At 32.3% G+C, this 11,638-nt stretch overlaps 2 protein-coding genes and 1 long non-coding RNA gene across 3 annotated transcripts; 1 reads left to right on the top strand and 2 right to left on the bottom strand.

Annotated features, from left to right (window-relative positions):
- Window positions 1–318: 318 nt before the first annotated feature.
- Ythdf (YTH domain-containing family protein) lies at window positions 319–5,242 on the bottom strand. The gene is made up of 4 exons (XM_076528747.1): window positions 4,881–5,242; window positions 4,752–4,779; window positions 2,061–3,835; window positions 319–1,979 (listed from the first exon to the last, which is right to left on the bottom strand). Exons 1-4 carry the CDS (start codon window positions 4,914–4,916, stop codon window positions 1,932–1,934), a joined length of 1,887 nt encoding a protein of 628 aa, XP_076384862.1. The 5' UTR covers window positions 4,917–5,242; the 3' UTR covers window positions 319–1,931.
- Window positions 5,243–9,127: 3,885 nt separating this feature from the next.
- Tango11 (transport and golgi organization 11) lies at window positions 9,128–11,574 on the bottom strand. Its single transcript, XM_033483686.2, has 5 exons — window positions 11,417–11,574; window positions 10,712–10,942; window positions 10,508–10,602; window positions 10,197–10,351; window positions 9,128–10,128 (listed from the first exon to the last, which is right to left on the bottom strand). The coding sequence occupies exons 2-5, from the start codon at window positions 10,935–10,937 to the stop codon at window positions 9,918–9,920; spliced, it is 687 nt and encodes a 228-aa protein (XP_033339577.2). The 5' UTR covers window positions 10,938–10,942; window positions 11,417–11,574; the 3' UTR covers window positions 9,128–9,917.
- On the top strand, window positions 10,008–10,574 carry LOC143263868 (uncharacterized). Its single transcript, XR_013037221.1, has 2 exons — window positions 10,008–10,135; window positions 10,231–10,574. It is a non-coding gene; the product is annotated as an uncharacterized LOC143263868 (long non-coding RNA).
- Window positions 11,575–11,638: the final 64 nt, after the last annotated feature.

The following is an 11,638-nucleotide window of genomic DNA, read 5'->3' on the forward strand; positions in this document are numbered from 1 at the left end:
TATACTTATATATTGTGTCAATCATAAAATAAAGTTTAGACAAATCTTTGGGATCCAAATATTTTTCAAAAAAACTTTAAAATATGATTGAAGAAAATATTAATTATTTTCTTTAACTGAACAGTGATTTCTCAATAAAATAATAATTAGTAAAGTTATTCAACAAAGTTTTTAAAACTTCGATTAACTGAAACATAGAAATTTAATAGAGCTTACATGATTGCCTAATCTACTTGGACAATGCTAGGAGTTCACCTCTTGAACAATTGTATTTCTCTTAAACTACAAATGAGATGTAATTTAAAAACATCAGCCACAAATTTTTAACGTTGATATATTACTTTAATAAGATGTGTTCCACTTTTGCGATATTCACAACATAGAATCAAGGAAAGAGACTTCAACTGCACATGATTTAGGTACCTTTTTGTTATCCTTCAATTGTTTATGCAGAAAAGTAATCCTCTTAATAAGCACGCCTTGATTAAACAATGTTGCATTACATTGCATGTAATTCATAATTTTTTGTACAATTTTGTTTAATAACTCAAAATCACACCCTAGGTTCATTATTACATAGTACGAAATTTGATTCATCTTTAAAGGACTGCTGATTCATATTAAAGTATGATTTCATTTTTTCTTTCTGTGAAACGTGAGAAACAAACCATCATTGTTTCATCATTTATACTTTATAGTTCTCTAGAAATGAAGTTCTATTTATAATATGTATACATATGTATCTACCAAAAAAGTAATCAAATCTATGATAAAATCTATCTTTCGTTTTAGTTTGCTAATTTCACATTAGATAAGCAGTTTTTGTTTTATATTAATATTCAATTTTCTACGTATAGTTCCGTAAAAATAGACTAAATTTAGTGATATTTCTCAAAAGATATTTTTCTTAAAAAGAACCATGTCTATAATAATTACGTGTTCAAAAATTTGTGAAACTATAGACAAGTTTCCCTTGTAATAAAAACAATTTAAATTTGAAGAATTTTGAAATTAAGACAAAGAGAATATAGTAAATAGTGAAAAAAAAGAAGTGAAACAACGGATAATTTTAACAATAGGAGTTATATCTCATTGAAATTTTCATCAAATAGTAGAATAATATTCGTCATCATATACGTTACTATAGAGTAACTGTAATATTATACTCTTTTTCATTATATAATATTTTAGATCGCTTTTGCAGTCCATGAATAATATAATAATAATCGTAATATATATAATTTGCAATAGATATAGAATATGCATAAAATAATCAGTTGACAATAATTTCTATTATTATCCAATGATCAAGCATAATTGTTACAAATAAACTTAAAATGTTGTAATAAGCCCTTGCACCTTTTTAACAAAGAAAGGTGTGAGAGTCCTTTCAGTCACAGGCACCAGGTTATATGTCCATTGAAGTTTAAAATAGTAATTGATTTAAATGACACTTGCTTACAATATTGTTCTCGCATAGATTTTTTTTCATTATCAACAAAAGTTTAAGCATTTTACAAGGGATTAGTCCACATGTTACAGTTTTTCTTCTTCCATATTTCATTTTTTTTCTTTCATTTTTAATTTGTACGTTTAAGAAACACCTTTTCGACGAATAGCACGCAACACCACACTATATGCTTAACTGTCAGCAAGTTTACTCGATATCCCGTGAAAGTGAATTATGTTCCTCTTCATAGTAGGTATAATTAGATAATATTTATGATGCCGACGCGACGCTAATTATCATACAAGTTGATTATTTAACAGAAGGAGATAGTCTCAATGGTGAGAGTTCGGTCACAGGAATTAGAAGCCCTTTGTGTATCCACGAAAGCAAAGGTAAGTAGTAAGACGATAATTAGTCGTAGCGTGCTTCCTTTATGATGATTACTATCTTGGATAATAGTATATTTTTGTTGTATCCACCGCTACTGCCGCGAACCTCCTCTGCCTCTGCCGCGACCACCATCTCGATCCTGTAAAGAAACGCAACGATCATTTTAAGAACTATGAAATCGAATTCTATTAATTATCATACTTCAGAAGTTATTACTTACTTTGCGTTGATGATGCAAGTGCGGTTGATGGAGATGATGTTCTCTTGGCATATCGGTATGTCCCCTATTTCTATGATTGGAAGAGTGATGATGTGGTATAGCATTTGGCGGTGCTTTACGCTGGTCGTCTTCGGCCTGCTTGCGTTCATAATGTCCAAAGTCATCAAAGATACTCGTCGAGTGCCGATACGTATGCAATATACGTAACACTGTCACCCCTTTTGCATGAGGGACTTCCTGTGCATCCCTCGAATTAGTTACCGGTTTATTCTCATTGTTTTCTAGTTTAATGTGACGAAGTTGCACATTAGGAACATCCTTTACATAAATCCAACGTACACGGAATTGACCTTTCCATTTATCTTGAGACCAAACAGAACTGTTACTCTGATAATCAACAGGCGACACCATTTGTGCCATACCACAAAAATGACCAGATCCGTTCACAGAAAAGAACAAGTATAAAGGTGCACCTTCACGACTGGCTTCTCTGTATGCTTGATCTAATCTTTTGTTACCATGTTCAGTACTGCACCAAATTTCATATTTAATGGATCTATGAATATCATCTTCGGAATAAGATTTAATAACAAAAAACCTAGCTCCTGGAGCAGTTTGATCAAATTCTGTAGGATTATAATCATTTTTCACTTTCAGTTCATCCAAAACAGGATGAGATTGCGATTGTACAATCTGCTGCTGCTGCTGCTGTTGTTGTTGTTGTTGTTGTTGTTGTTGATGTTGCTGCTGCTGCTGTAATTGCTGTTGCTGCTGATGCTGCTGTGGATGTGGTTGCGAATGTTGCTGCGGATGTTGTTGATGTTGTTGTGGCGGCGGCTGTTGTTGTTGCTGTTGATGGTGTTGTTGCTGTTGGTGTTGATGTTGTTGTGGCGGCATATGAATTTGTGATTGTGGAGGTGATGGAGGCGTTGTAGGCTGTCTATTCCAACATGGAGGAGGAGGAGGTCTTTGCCTTTGAACTAGTGGTGGAGGTGGTGGAACAGGAGGTTGTACCTGAGGTGGTGGTGGTGCTGTTGGAGGAGGAGCAGATGATTTACCTTCACCCCATGTTCCAATGTCCATATTATGCTTTCCAGGCACAATAGGTGGTGGAGGCATGCCAGCCTTCTTTCTCATTCCTTGGGAAGATGATAGCGGAGGTACTGGTTTGGCTGGTTGGCTTGCTACGCTGGCCCATGTTATTTTTCTAGGCTCCTTTGGTTCTGGTTTAATCGGTTGAGTAGATGTAGTTTGCTGTTCTTGCCGTGGTACCTCTCCACTTCCAAGAGACAACCCCTGTACACTTTGTTCAATAGCCTTAATTTCGGTATTACTAGGTGTTGGATAATTTTCATTTCCACGTGGAGCTTGATAATAATCCTCGTAACGTGTCTTTCTTGGAGTGCCCCAAGCACTAAAATCACCATTTCCATGAAAATAATTGAAAGTAGGCTGACCAAATGTACTAAAACCACCTCCTGCACTAGCAGAGAACATTCCATCCATGCTATATCCATCATGACTTATTTGACCTCCATATCCGGAAAGAAATGTAACGGGATCTGTTCCATTTGACCAAGTACCATCCCCGGCACCGAATGTTTGATAAGGGAATGAGGTACCTGCATAGTAAGTACTATATGGGTCACCAGTACCAATTGGATAACTTGAATGATGCGTATTGTTGCCTCCTCTCCATGAATCAAATCCAGTATCTTCTCCACCAGCATGTTCTGTCTGTGGTTGTTGCTGGTGTTCTTTGGGACCATTGCTCACTAACAGAGATGGAATTTTGTCTTATTAATGTACTAAGTGTACTCTATATTCGTTAAATAATCTAAAAATATTTCTTTAATAACTTGATAAGACTGCAAATTTTTAATTAAAAGAAAACACTGTTACGTTACTTAAAACATATGTGTGTGTATATATATCTATATATATATATATATATATATATATATATATATATATATATATATATATAATTAATAAACAAATTGTACATAAAATATGTTTAAAAAGTAGCACTTAGAAAATAAGTAATTGAAAATAAGTAAAAAATCATTAGTAATTTATAAAAAAAATATTTGACGAGTAATATTATGAAAATAAGGTATAGATGCATAACATGTAAAATATTTCCCTTGATCTTTTTAAATCCAATATTAGATAATTAATTACAATAAATTTAACGTTATGTACTGAAATACACACACAGTAATAGTAGTACACAGTAAATTTCGAAATATATTCATAAAAGTTTCTTCAAACGATTAATAACAATTGCAACATGTTAGTAAATACAAAATAATTTAAAGAACACCAGTAGAGATGAAAAAATAGCTCTATTGACAATAAAATCACTTGAAATACACTAAACCATGCTGATAGGTTATTGCACTACGTGTGTGTACATACGTGTTCGTATAGTTACCCAGTAAGATCATAGATAACAAATTATTTGTATAGTTTAGAAAAATACGTGCGTCAAGTCATTGGAATATTAAAATATCTCAGCCAGAATTTGATGAAATTAGAGAGTAGATTCGAAATGAGCGTACCTGAGCCGATAAAAAATACGTACACGTATAGCGATTTTTATAGCAAAATTTCAGTACGGTCTTAGAGATTGATTTTGCGAAAAAAATGTATCGAAGAAAATATTATGCGTAGACATAATCTACTCACCTTGACTGTTGGTTTGTCCTTTCATCCGCTGCATTCCGTTGCATGGAAAAATATACAAAATTTAGAATGGCTGTCTTCAGTGAAAGGTATCTGCAGAATAGCGGTGTGGTAGCAAGTCAACACACTGACCTGATTTGAAACAGCACCTGCCAATCCAGTTGACATAACCTGTCACACACTCTGTCTGCCCTTTACAGACGCCAAAGAGACGCCTGTACCTTAACAAAATCAAGTTTTCAAAAGCAATACCACGATTACATACAACAGCGTTATACCACTCAAGTACGCGAACACTTCTTCCGAGGAGAAGTCCTCAAGTTTGAATCCGCAATACCTGAGACCTCCGCGTATTTTCTCGCAATGTCTTACCGCGAGAGAGTCTCAGGAAATCTTTCTTGTTACACTTCGGGATTGATAAATTTTCACAAAATTCTTAACTCCGAATAATAACTACGTGACGTGCACTGACCTCTCGTATGTATTAACAGATTGTCTAACTTACCCGACGATAAAATCCCTATACGAAATTCCCTCCACGACATCGCGTTTGGTATCCGTGCGAAGATGGCTCACGATAGTAACCGATATTAATGAACATAGCACAAAAAAATATTCTTTGATTGCTCATAATTGCTTACCAATTAGTTTTAATTGTTAACTTTTTTTTTTTTGAGAAATATCAAAAAAGATTTTCTGAGACGCTCAGGAATTTTTATGAGAAATTTGTGACTTTTAATAATACATAATTTCTGAAATAATGTATAAAACATGCTGTATGACTTTGCTTTTTGCTTTATAATTAATTGCTCAGCTTTCCACGTGCGACAATTTCGTTAATAAGCAATAAGTTTTATAAATAAATGTGGAATAGGAAAATCAGGAAAAATGGAATAGGAGCTTGTGCTATTCACGGTTGCCAATATGGAGAACATATTTTAATTCGCAAAAATAATAAAAGAATTGTTCTAACTCAATATGCGATGACTTATAGAATTGCTCTTTAATTGCCCATTATTGATTTATAATTGTCTTTAATTGCTCCATCGTAATTAATATGAAATTTATGAAATAATGCATAAAACATGCTATACAAGCACGTTATCAAAGAATGGCACTTCAATCGGCGGCCTATCTTTTGCATACTCTGTAGCAATATACTTATCAGAAACTTTCATATCAGTTGGAAAATGGTATTTTGTGCGATTTTAAGTTATCATAAAATTTTTTTTTACCAGATAAGTTGGTAAAACTATCTCTATTAAAATTGATCAATTTTTCGTTTGCTTTTTCTACACCTTCGTCTATACCAGGGCTCGGGATGACAGAAACAGAGCATTTTTGGAGACTGTTATGAAATATGCTGCAGGAAAGATCCTACAAATGGGATTGGATAATGCCACTCTGCAGCACATTTCAGAGCAGTCTCCGAACATGCTCTGTTTTTGTCATGTGCGGTTAATTGCGAGCCCTGGCCTATAAACTCCCTTCTTTATATTATTATTTTTGCATCTTTATTCAAACAATCAGAGTTAAAGGAAAGCTTAGATATTTCATCTTTTGTATAGTTTAGATCTCTTTATAAAGAACTGCAACAGAGCTTTAAATTTTAAATATCCTACAGCTTCAGCAGGAACGAAAACGCGACGCCATTCATAGTAACTATACCTGTAACAGTCATAAATTTTTGACTAGGAAAATTTAAAAAATTATTACTTTCAAAGTAATATATTTATATAGAAAGAAAAGACTTATGAACTGTAATCAAATGCTGGATCATTATAGCCGTTTTCTGGCAGCTAGGTAAAATATCGAATTTAATAATATTTCTATTATCACCATGCTTTACGCGCTCTCTCTAAAATCGTTTTTAATATTTTTTTGGGAGTTTCTGTGGAACCAACACTTACACCAATTAGAATTAAGAACCATTCAAGAACCATATCCAAAGGCAACAAGGTTCTTGAATTGAGAGTATGCAGCGAATTACTATGCTTTGATTGGCTGACGATTCACAGCTGAACAGTGCTGCCTTCATAGTTAGTGACAAAGAGAAGAAATAGTGAATGAACAAGACAGCACGACATCAACACAACCATATCCGAGGCGAATCATACCGACACCAATCCACTTTGTCTCACTTTACTGTGCTTGCGGTTTCACTCTTTTCACGTATCTGTACGCTTAGTGCTCCCTGTCTTACCAGTTCAATAAATGATACAAAGTCTCATATAAGTGTGAAGACACTTCTCGTTACTTCTTGTTATGGTGTACCAACTGTATTTGTTTTCAAATCTCTTGAGCTTCAAGAGCTGTCTGTTATAGTGACTAAAATTTTATTTTATCATACTTACTTTGATTAGTGATACACTTTTAAAATCATTTTGTTCCGACCTATCCGAATTTTGTTCTTATCCCGTTCTACCAGATATGCTACTGAGGTTAAGAACTTCGATTGGTAATTTCATTTTCTTCATCAATATTCTGCTCATCTAAAAAAGCAGAAAGAGCTTTCTTAACTTTTTCTACTTCTTAATATATAGTATGTTAAATATCGTATTCGGTGAGTAGTTTTCGATAAGATTATATAAATAATCTGTTTTATTTCCTGTCTTATCCTCAGTTAAGAAACGATTTAAATAATTTTCTTCATTAAAACAAGATTTATGGAAATTTCTTAAAATAGAAGCAGCATTACTTCCTGCCATGAATAATATATTAGATAAATTGCTCGGCATAAAACCTGCTTTATGAAAATCATTTAAAAGCTGTGTTTTATTTCCTTTCTCATCAAAACAAATATCACGAAAATCTTTTAAAGCAGAACAAATCTTAGTTGCTGCTCCATGCAATATCTTAGATAAGTTTTTTGGTGTAAAACCTTCTTTTTCAATTAAGGAATGATCCAAATATTTTTTTGTTTCTTCTGTAAAACAAAAATCATGAAACTCTTTTAAACTACATGCTGCTACACACAACATACCACATAAATCATACGACCTAAAACCCGTATTATAGAAATCTTGTGAAAACTATGGTTTTTTCCTTTCCTCATTAAAATAAATATTATGTAATCTCTTCAAAGTTAAAGAAGCACGAGCTCCTGATCCACATAGTATAGAGGATAAGTTACTTGGCCTGATAAGTTACTGGAACTACTATAGCTGAAGAAGAAAATAGTGAACAAATTCTGAATCTAAACTATATGATACCGAAATTATATTAACTAATACTAAATGATATAAGAATATCAATGAAAGCAGTGAAGATTTTTATAATATGGAAAAACACCAATTGATATACAAAAACAACGAAGAAGCTTTAAAGAATATCACTAGAAACTGCTGCTATGTAAGAGTTTTTGCCTTCTATTGAAATTATAATATGTAAAAGGTCAAACACTACAGTAATCCCTACCGTCTAACCACTAAATCCTGACCGTTGGAATTTCCACTCAAGGCCAGTGTGTATTGGTGTCTAGTGTGTCCAATGGTGTTAGGAATTCTACTCAAAATCCGCTCCAAATGGCGAAGATGAGAGCTTACAAATGTGATTGGATGATTCCAATGGATTGCCAATGGAAATTCATCGGCATCATCCAATCCCATTCTTGTGATGGGTAATTCTCCAACTCCTACTTTCCAGGGAGGAAGTCATAAAGTGGTCAGGAGGATTACCACTGACCCTGATCAACTCTGACCGGGGACAGTCGGGTTCTTGATTGTAGGGAATTAGGGAAAGATGAGAAACTGCTTTGCTCCGATTGGCTGACAATTCACTGATGGAGCCAGATTCACTTCGGAGTAGATGCGTAAAAATGATGAGAATACAGATGCTTGTTTAGAGAACAAAAAAAAAAATGCACAGGAGTTGGAACTGGTACTGTATTTGATGAGACAGAGAGACAGAATGCACATACACAATTTCTCCTGTATAATAATTTTTATTACTACTTTTGAAAATAATCATCAAATGACAATCTTCCTTACTTGTGTATACTAATGTAATTACTTGCCGGCAATATTCTCTAGTTTCTTACTATTTCAACAATTAAAACTAGAGAATCATTATAAATACATATATGGTTTGCGAAGAAGATTCACTATACATAGAATTCGTGTTAAAATATGATGAGCAAGAAGAACGAGATTGTAAATAAAAAATTCAAATAAAAAAAATTAAAACTTAAATTATGTAATCTAACAAAAAATAGTTTTCTGAATTAGTAATATTGGATATATTTATATTAGCAAATAAATGATAATGTTTTCATGCTTTATTTATTCCCCAAATCTAGGAATATGTACCTATGTCTAAAAAGGCTTTAAATAAAACATGGTATAAAAGTTTACAATTTCATCAGGAATAAAATATAAATATAATTGTTGTACGTTTATTGTTTATTTTCCTTAAGATTATTTAGACGTATTATATAAATGTACAATCATCAATATCATGGCCACAAAACATATTCAACTTAGTAAATAATATTCTCAATGTTCGCAATAGTACATTTTAACAATTTAATCAATACACATCGCTATCTTATTATGTACATAGAAATTTTTAAAAATAATGAAAGTGATTAGAATGAAAATAGATTTTAAATTCATACAATAATAATAACTAGCATCTCACAACATCATTTTTCTTACTCTTGCAAATTTACATTTTTCTATTATACCTGATATATCATATCTAATACTTCTGTACGTTCTCAGTTTGTTATCGCTAAACAATAACACTCACATTAAATGAATCTGTAATGTAATCATGCGAGAAATTCATGTGCTATATCTTATTTGAAAATGCAAATCACATTTTACAAAAATGTTCTTTAAATGTTAGGATTTAATTATTTAAAAAAATCAGTATTGTATATATTCAATTTTTTATATGTATATTAAATCAAGGGATTTGAAAGTAATGAATGTTGTGCTTCATAAACTAGATATTAAAAAGTTTTATTTTTATATTTTAAATATTGAATATATACAATACGTTCGTTTCGAACGTCTTCATGATTTTGTATATCCAAGGTAAAGATTTTTTGGTTATCAGTTTTCTTTCGAAGCAAGACTCTATCTTGCAAGGCATCTTGTACCTATATGGATTAATAGTCCATTTACTATACAAGATGCAAGCATTCTCCATTTTTGTCACACGAATTCAATTTCTAGTCAACCAAGAGAAAGCTTTAAGAATTAAGTATGTTAATGTTAACGCATATAAAATTTTATCTCTTTGCTGACGTTGCAGCATGTCCAGTTCAATAGCCATAACGCGACGATTTAATTTACCTACTTGTCGACGTAGATGTTGCACCTCTTCACTGGGTGGAATAGAAACATTGAGTGCACTATATGAAGGTGTCTGTTCTCTGTAAGGTAATAATATAAAAATTTGTGTGTAAGAATGCAATTTATAAAAAAGTATAAATATTTATACCTAGCATGTCTAACGACTACATCTGTTTCTACAGTATATGGTACATGAGGTCTGGATAATGCAGAATCTTTAACTTCTGTTATATACGAAGTTCGTTCATCTTCATCAACTGCTGGGAAGTAGTGATTATCCAATGTTAAAATTCTTGGTGGAGTCTATCAATAATATAGAAGTGTAAATATTAATTAAATTAAAAATAAACATTGTCTATAGTAACATAAAAAATGCATATTAGTAATGCTGTAAGATATTAAAAGATAATTCATGTAAAAATTAGTTGATATTTAAAAATGTATACAAACATCGTTTACCTGTACTCTGACCATGCCTTGTTCAGTAGGTAATACAGCATTTTCCAATGCAATTTCTCTTGGCAAAGCCTTTGTTCCAATATGTTGCTCTTGTCCTATATAATTTCAAGGTAAGGTGAAATGTTAAAGCGATCAGATTGTATATTAATTATATTTTGTTATATTTTAGAGTTAACACGAAGTACTTTAACATTATATATTTACCAACAACTAAAATTCTTTCCGGAACATGCATGTCATATTTATCTGCGGCAACCACTTGATTCCAAGCAGAACCATTTGTTCCATTTATGTCTTCATCTGTATAGTCGCCGCTCACACGAATAGTTTTTGGTACACGCATCCTTTTATTTAAGTCCAAAGCAAAATTGGGATCATAAAAATTGTCAGCTTCTCCATTAAATACGGTAGGACTATGTGTTTTTGACATTGTAACTAAAAAATAAAGAAACAAAAATTGTAATCGCAGCTTTCATAAATATAAATTTACTTTCACTGAATAAATTCTACGAATTTGTGAAAATCTAAAACGTTACTTAAAAAAATTGTTCTACTTTTCTACAAATCAGGAGAAATAAATTTTCAATATGTATTTCAAATGGAATAATCATCGTTCATCAAAATTCTATAAAGAAAAGTGATGGTTTATCCATTAAAACAACGATGATCATTGAAACGAATTTGGAAAAACTATAATAAATATGTATTAAATTTTAAGCCACGGTAGATATCGTAATAGTAATATGTAGTCGATTATAATGACGACACAAAAGAATACCCAACGTAATTCTTGCGTAACGAAATCGAACCATAGTGAAGTGAAACATGAATTATATTTATGTATAATGTTTGTAATATTAAACGAACATGAATATTAAGCATGTATTTATTTTAAATTCAAAGAATTACCTTCGAACAGCCTGCTTGAGCTTGTCGATCGTTGAACACAAACTTGTTCTATGAAGTTAGCAACATAATACAAGATGTAAAAGTATTGAGATCATGTTTCTCGAAAATAATCGATAGCGAAGGTATCGATTTAAACAAAACTCCCGCCAAAAGTACATGTGTTACAACGTTCAGTATCAGCGTAGAGCAGAGCTCTCTGGTTCCTGACCGCTCTTGAAATTT

Source organism: Megalopta genalis, chromosome 2 (assembly GCF_051020955.1).
Source record: "Megalopta genalis isolate 19385.01 chromosome 2, iyMegGena1_principal, whole genome shotgun sequence".
Lineage (NCBI taxonomy): Eukaryota > Metazoa > Arthropoda > Insecta > Hymenoptera > Halictidae > Megalopta > Megalopta genalis.

Excerpts from the sequence above, each read along its gene's own strand:
- Ythdf (XM_076528747.1), bottom strand. The coding sequence starts at position 4,916 with ATGTCAACTGGATTGGCAGGTGCTGTTTCAAATCAG. Across the intron at positions 3,836-4,751 it reads AGGACAAACCAACAGTCAAG|TGAGCAATGGTCCCAAAGAA; the intron begins GTGAGTAGATTA and ends CATCTCTGTTAG. Across the intron at positions 1,980-2,060 it reads ACTTGCATCATCAACGCAAA|GATCGAGATGGTGGTCGCGG; the intron begins GTAAGTAATAAC and ends GTTTCTTTACAG.
- Tango11 (XM_033483686.2), bottom strand. The coding sequence starts at position 10,937 with ATGTCAAAAACACATAGTCCTACCGTATTTAATGGAGAAGCTGACAAT. Across the intron at positions 10,352-10,507 it reads AAGGCATGGTCAGAGTACAG|ACTCCACCAAGAATTTTAAC; the intron begins GTAAACGATGTT and ends TATTATTGATAG. Across the intron at positions 10,129-10,196 it reads GTAGTCGTTAGACATGCTAG|AGAACAGACACCTTCATATA; the intron begins GTATAAATATTT and ends ATTACCTTACAG.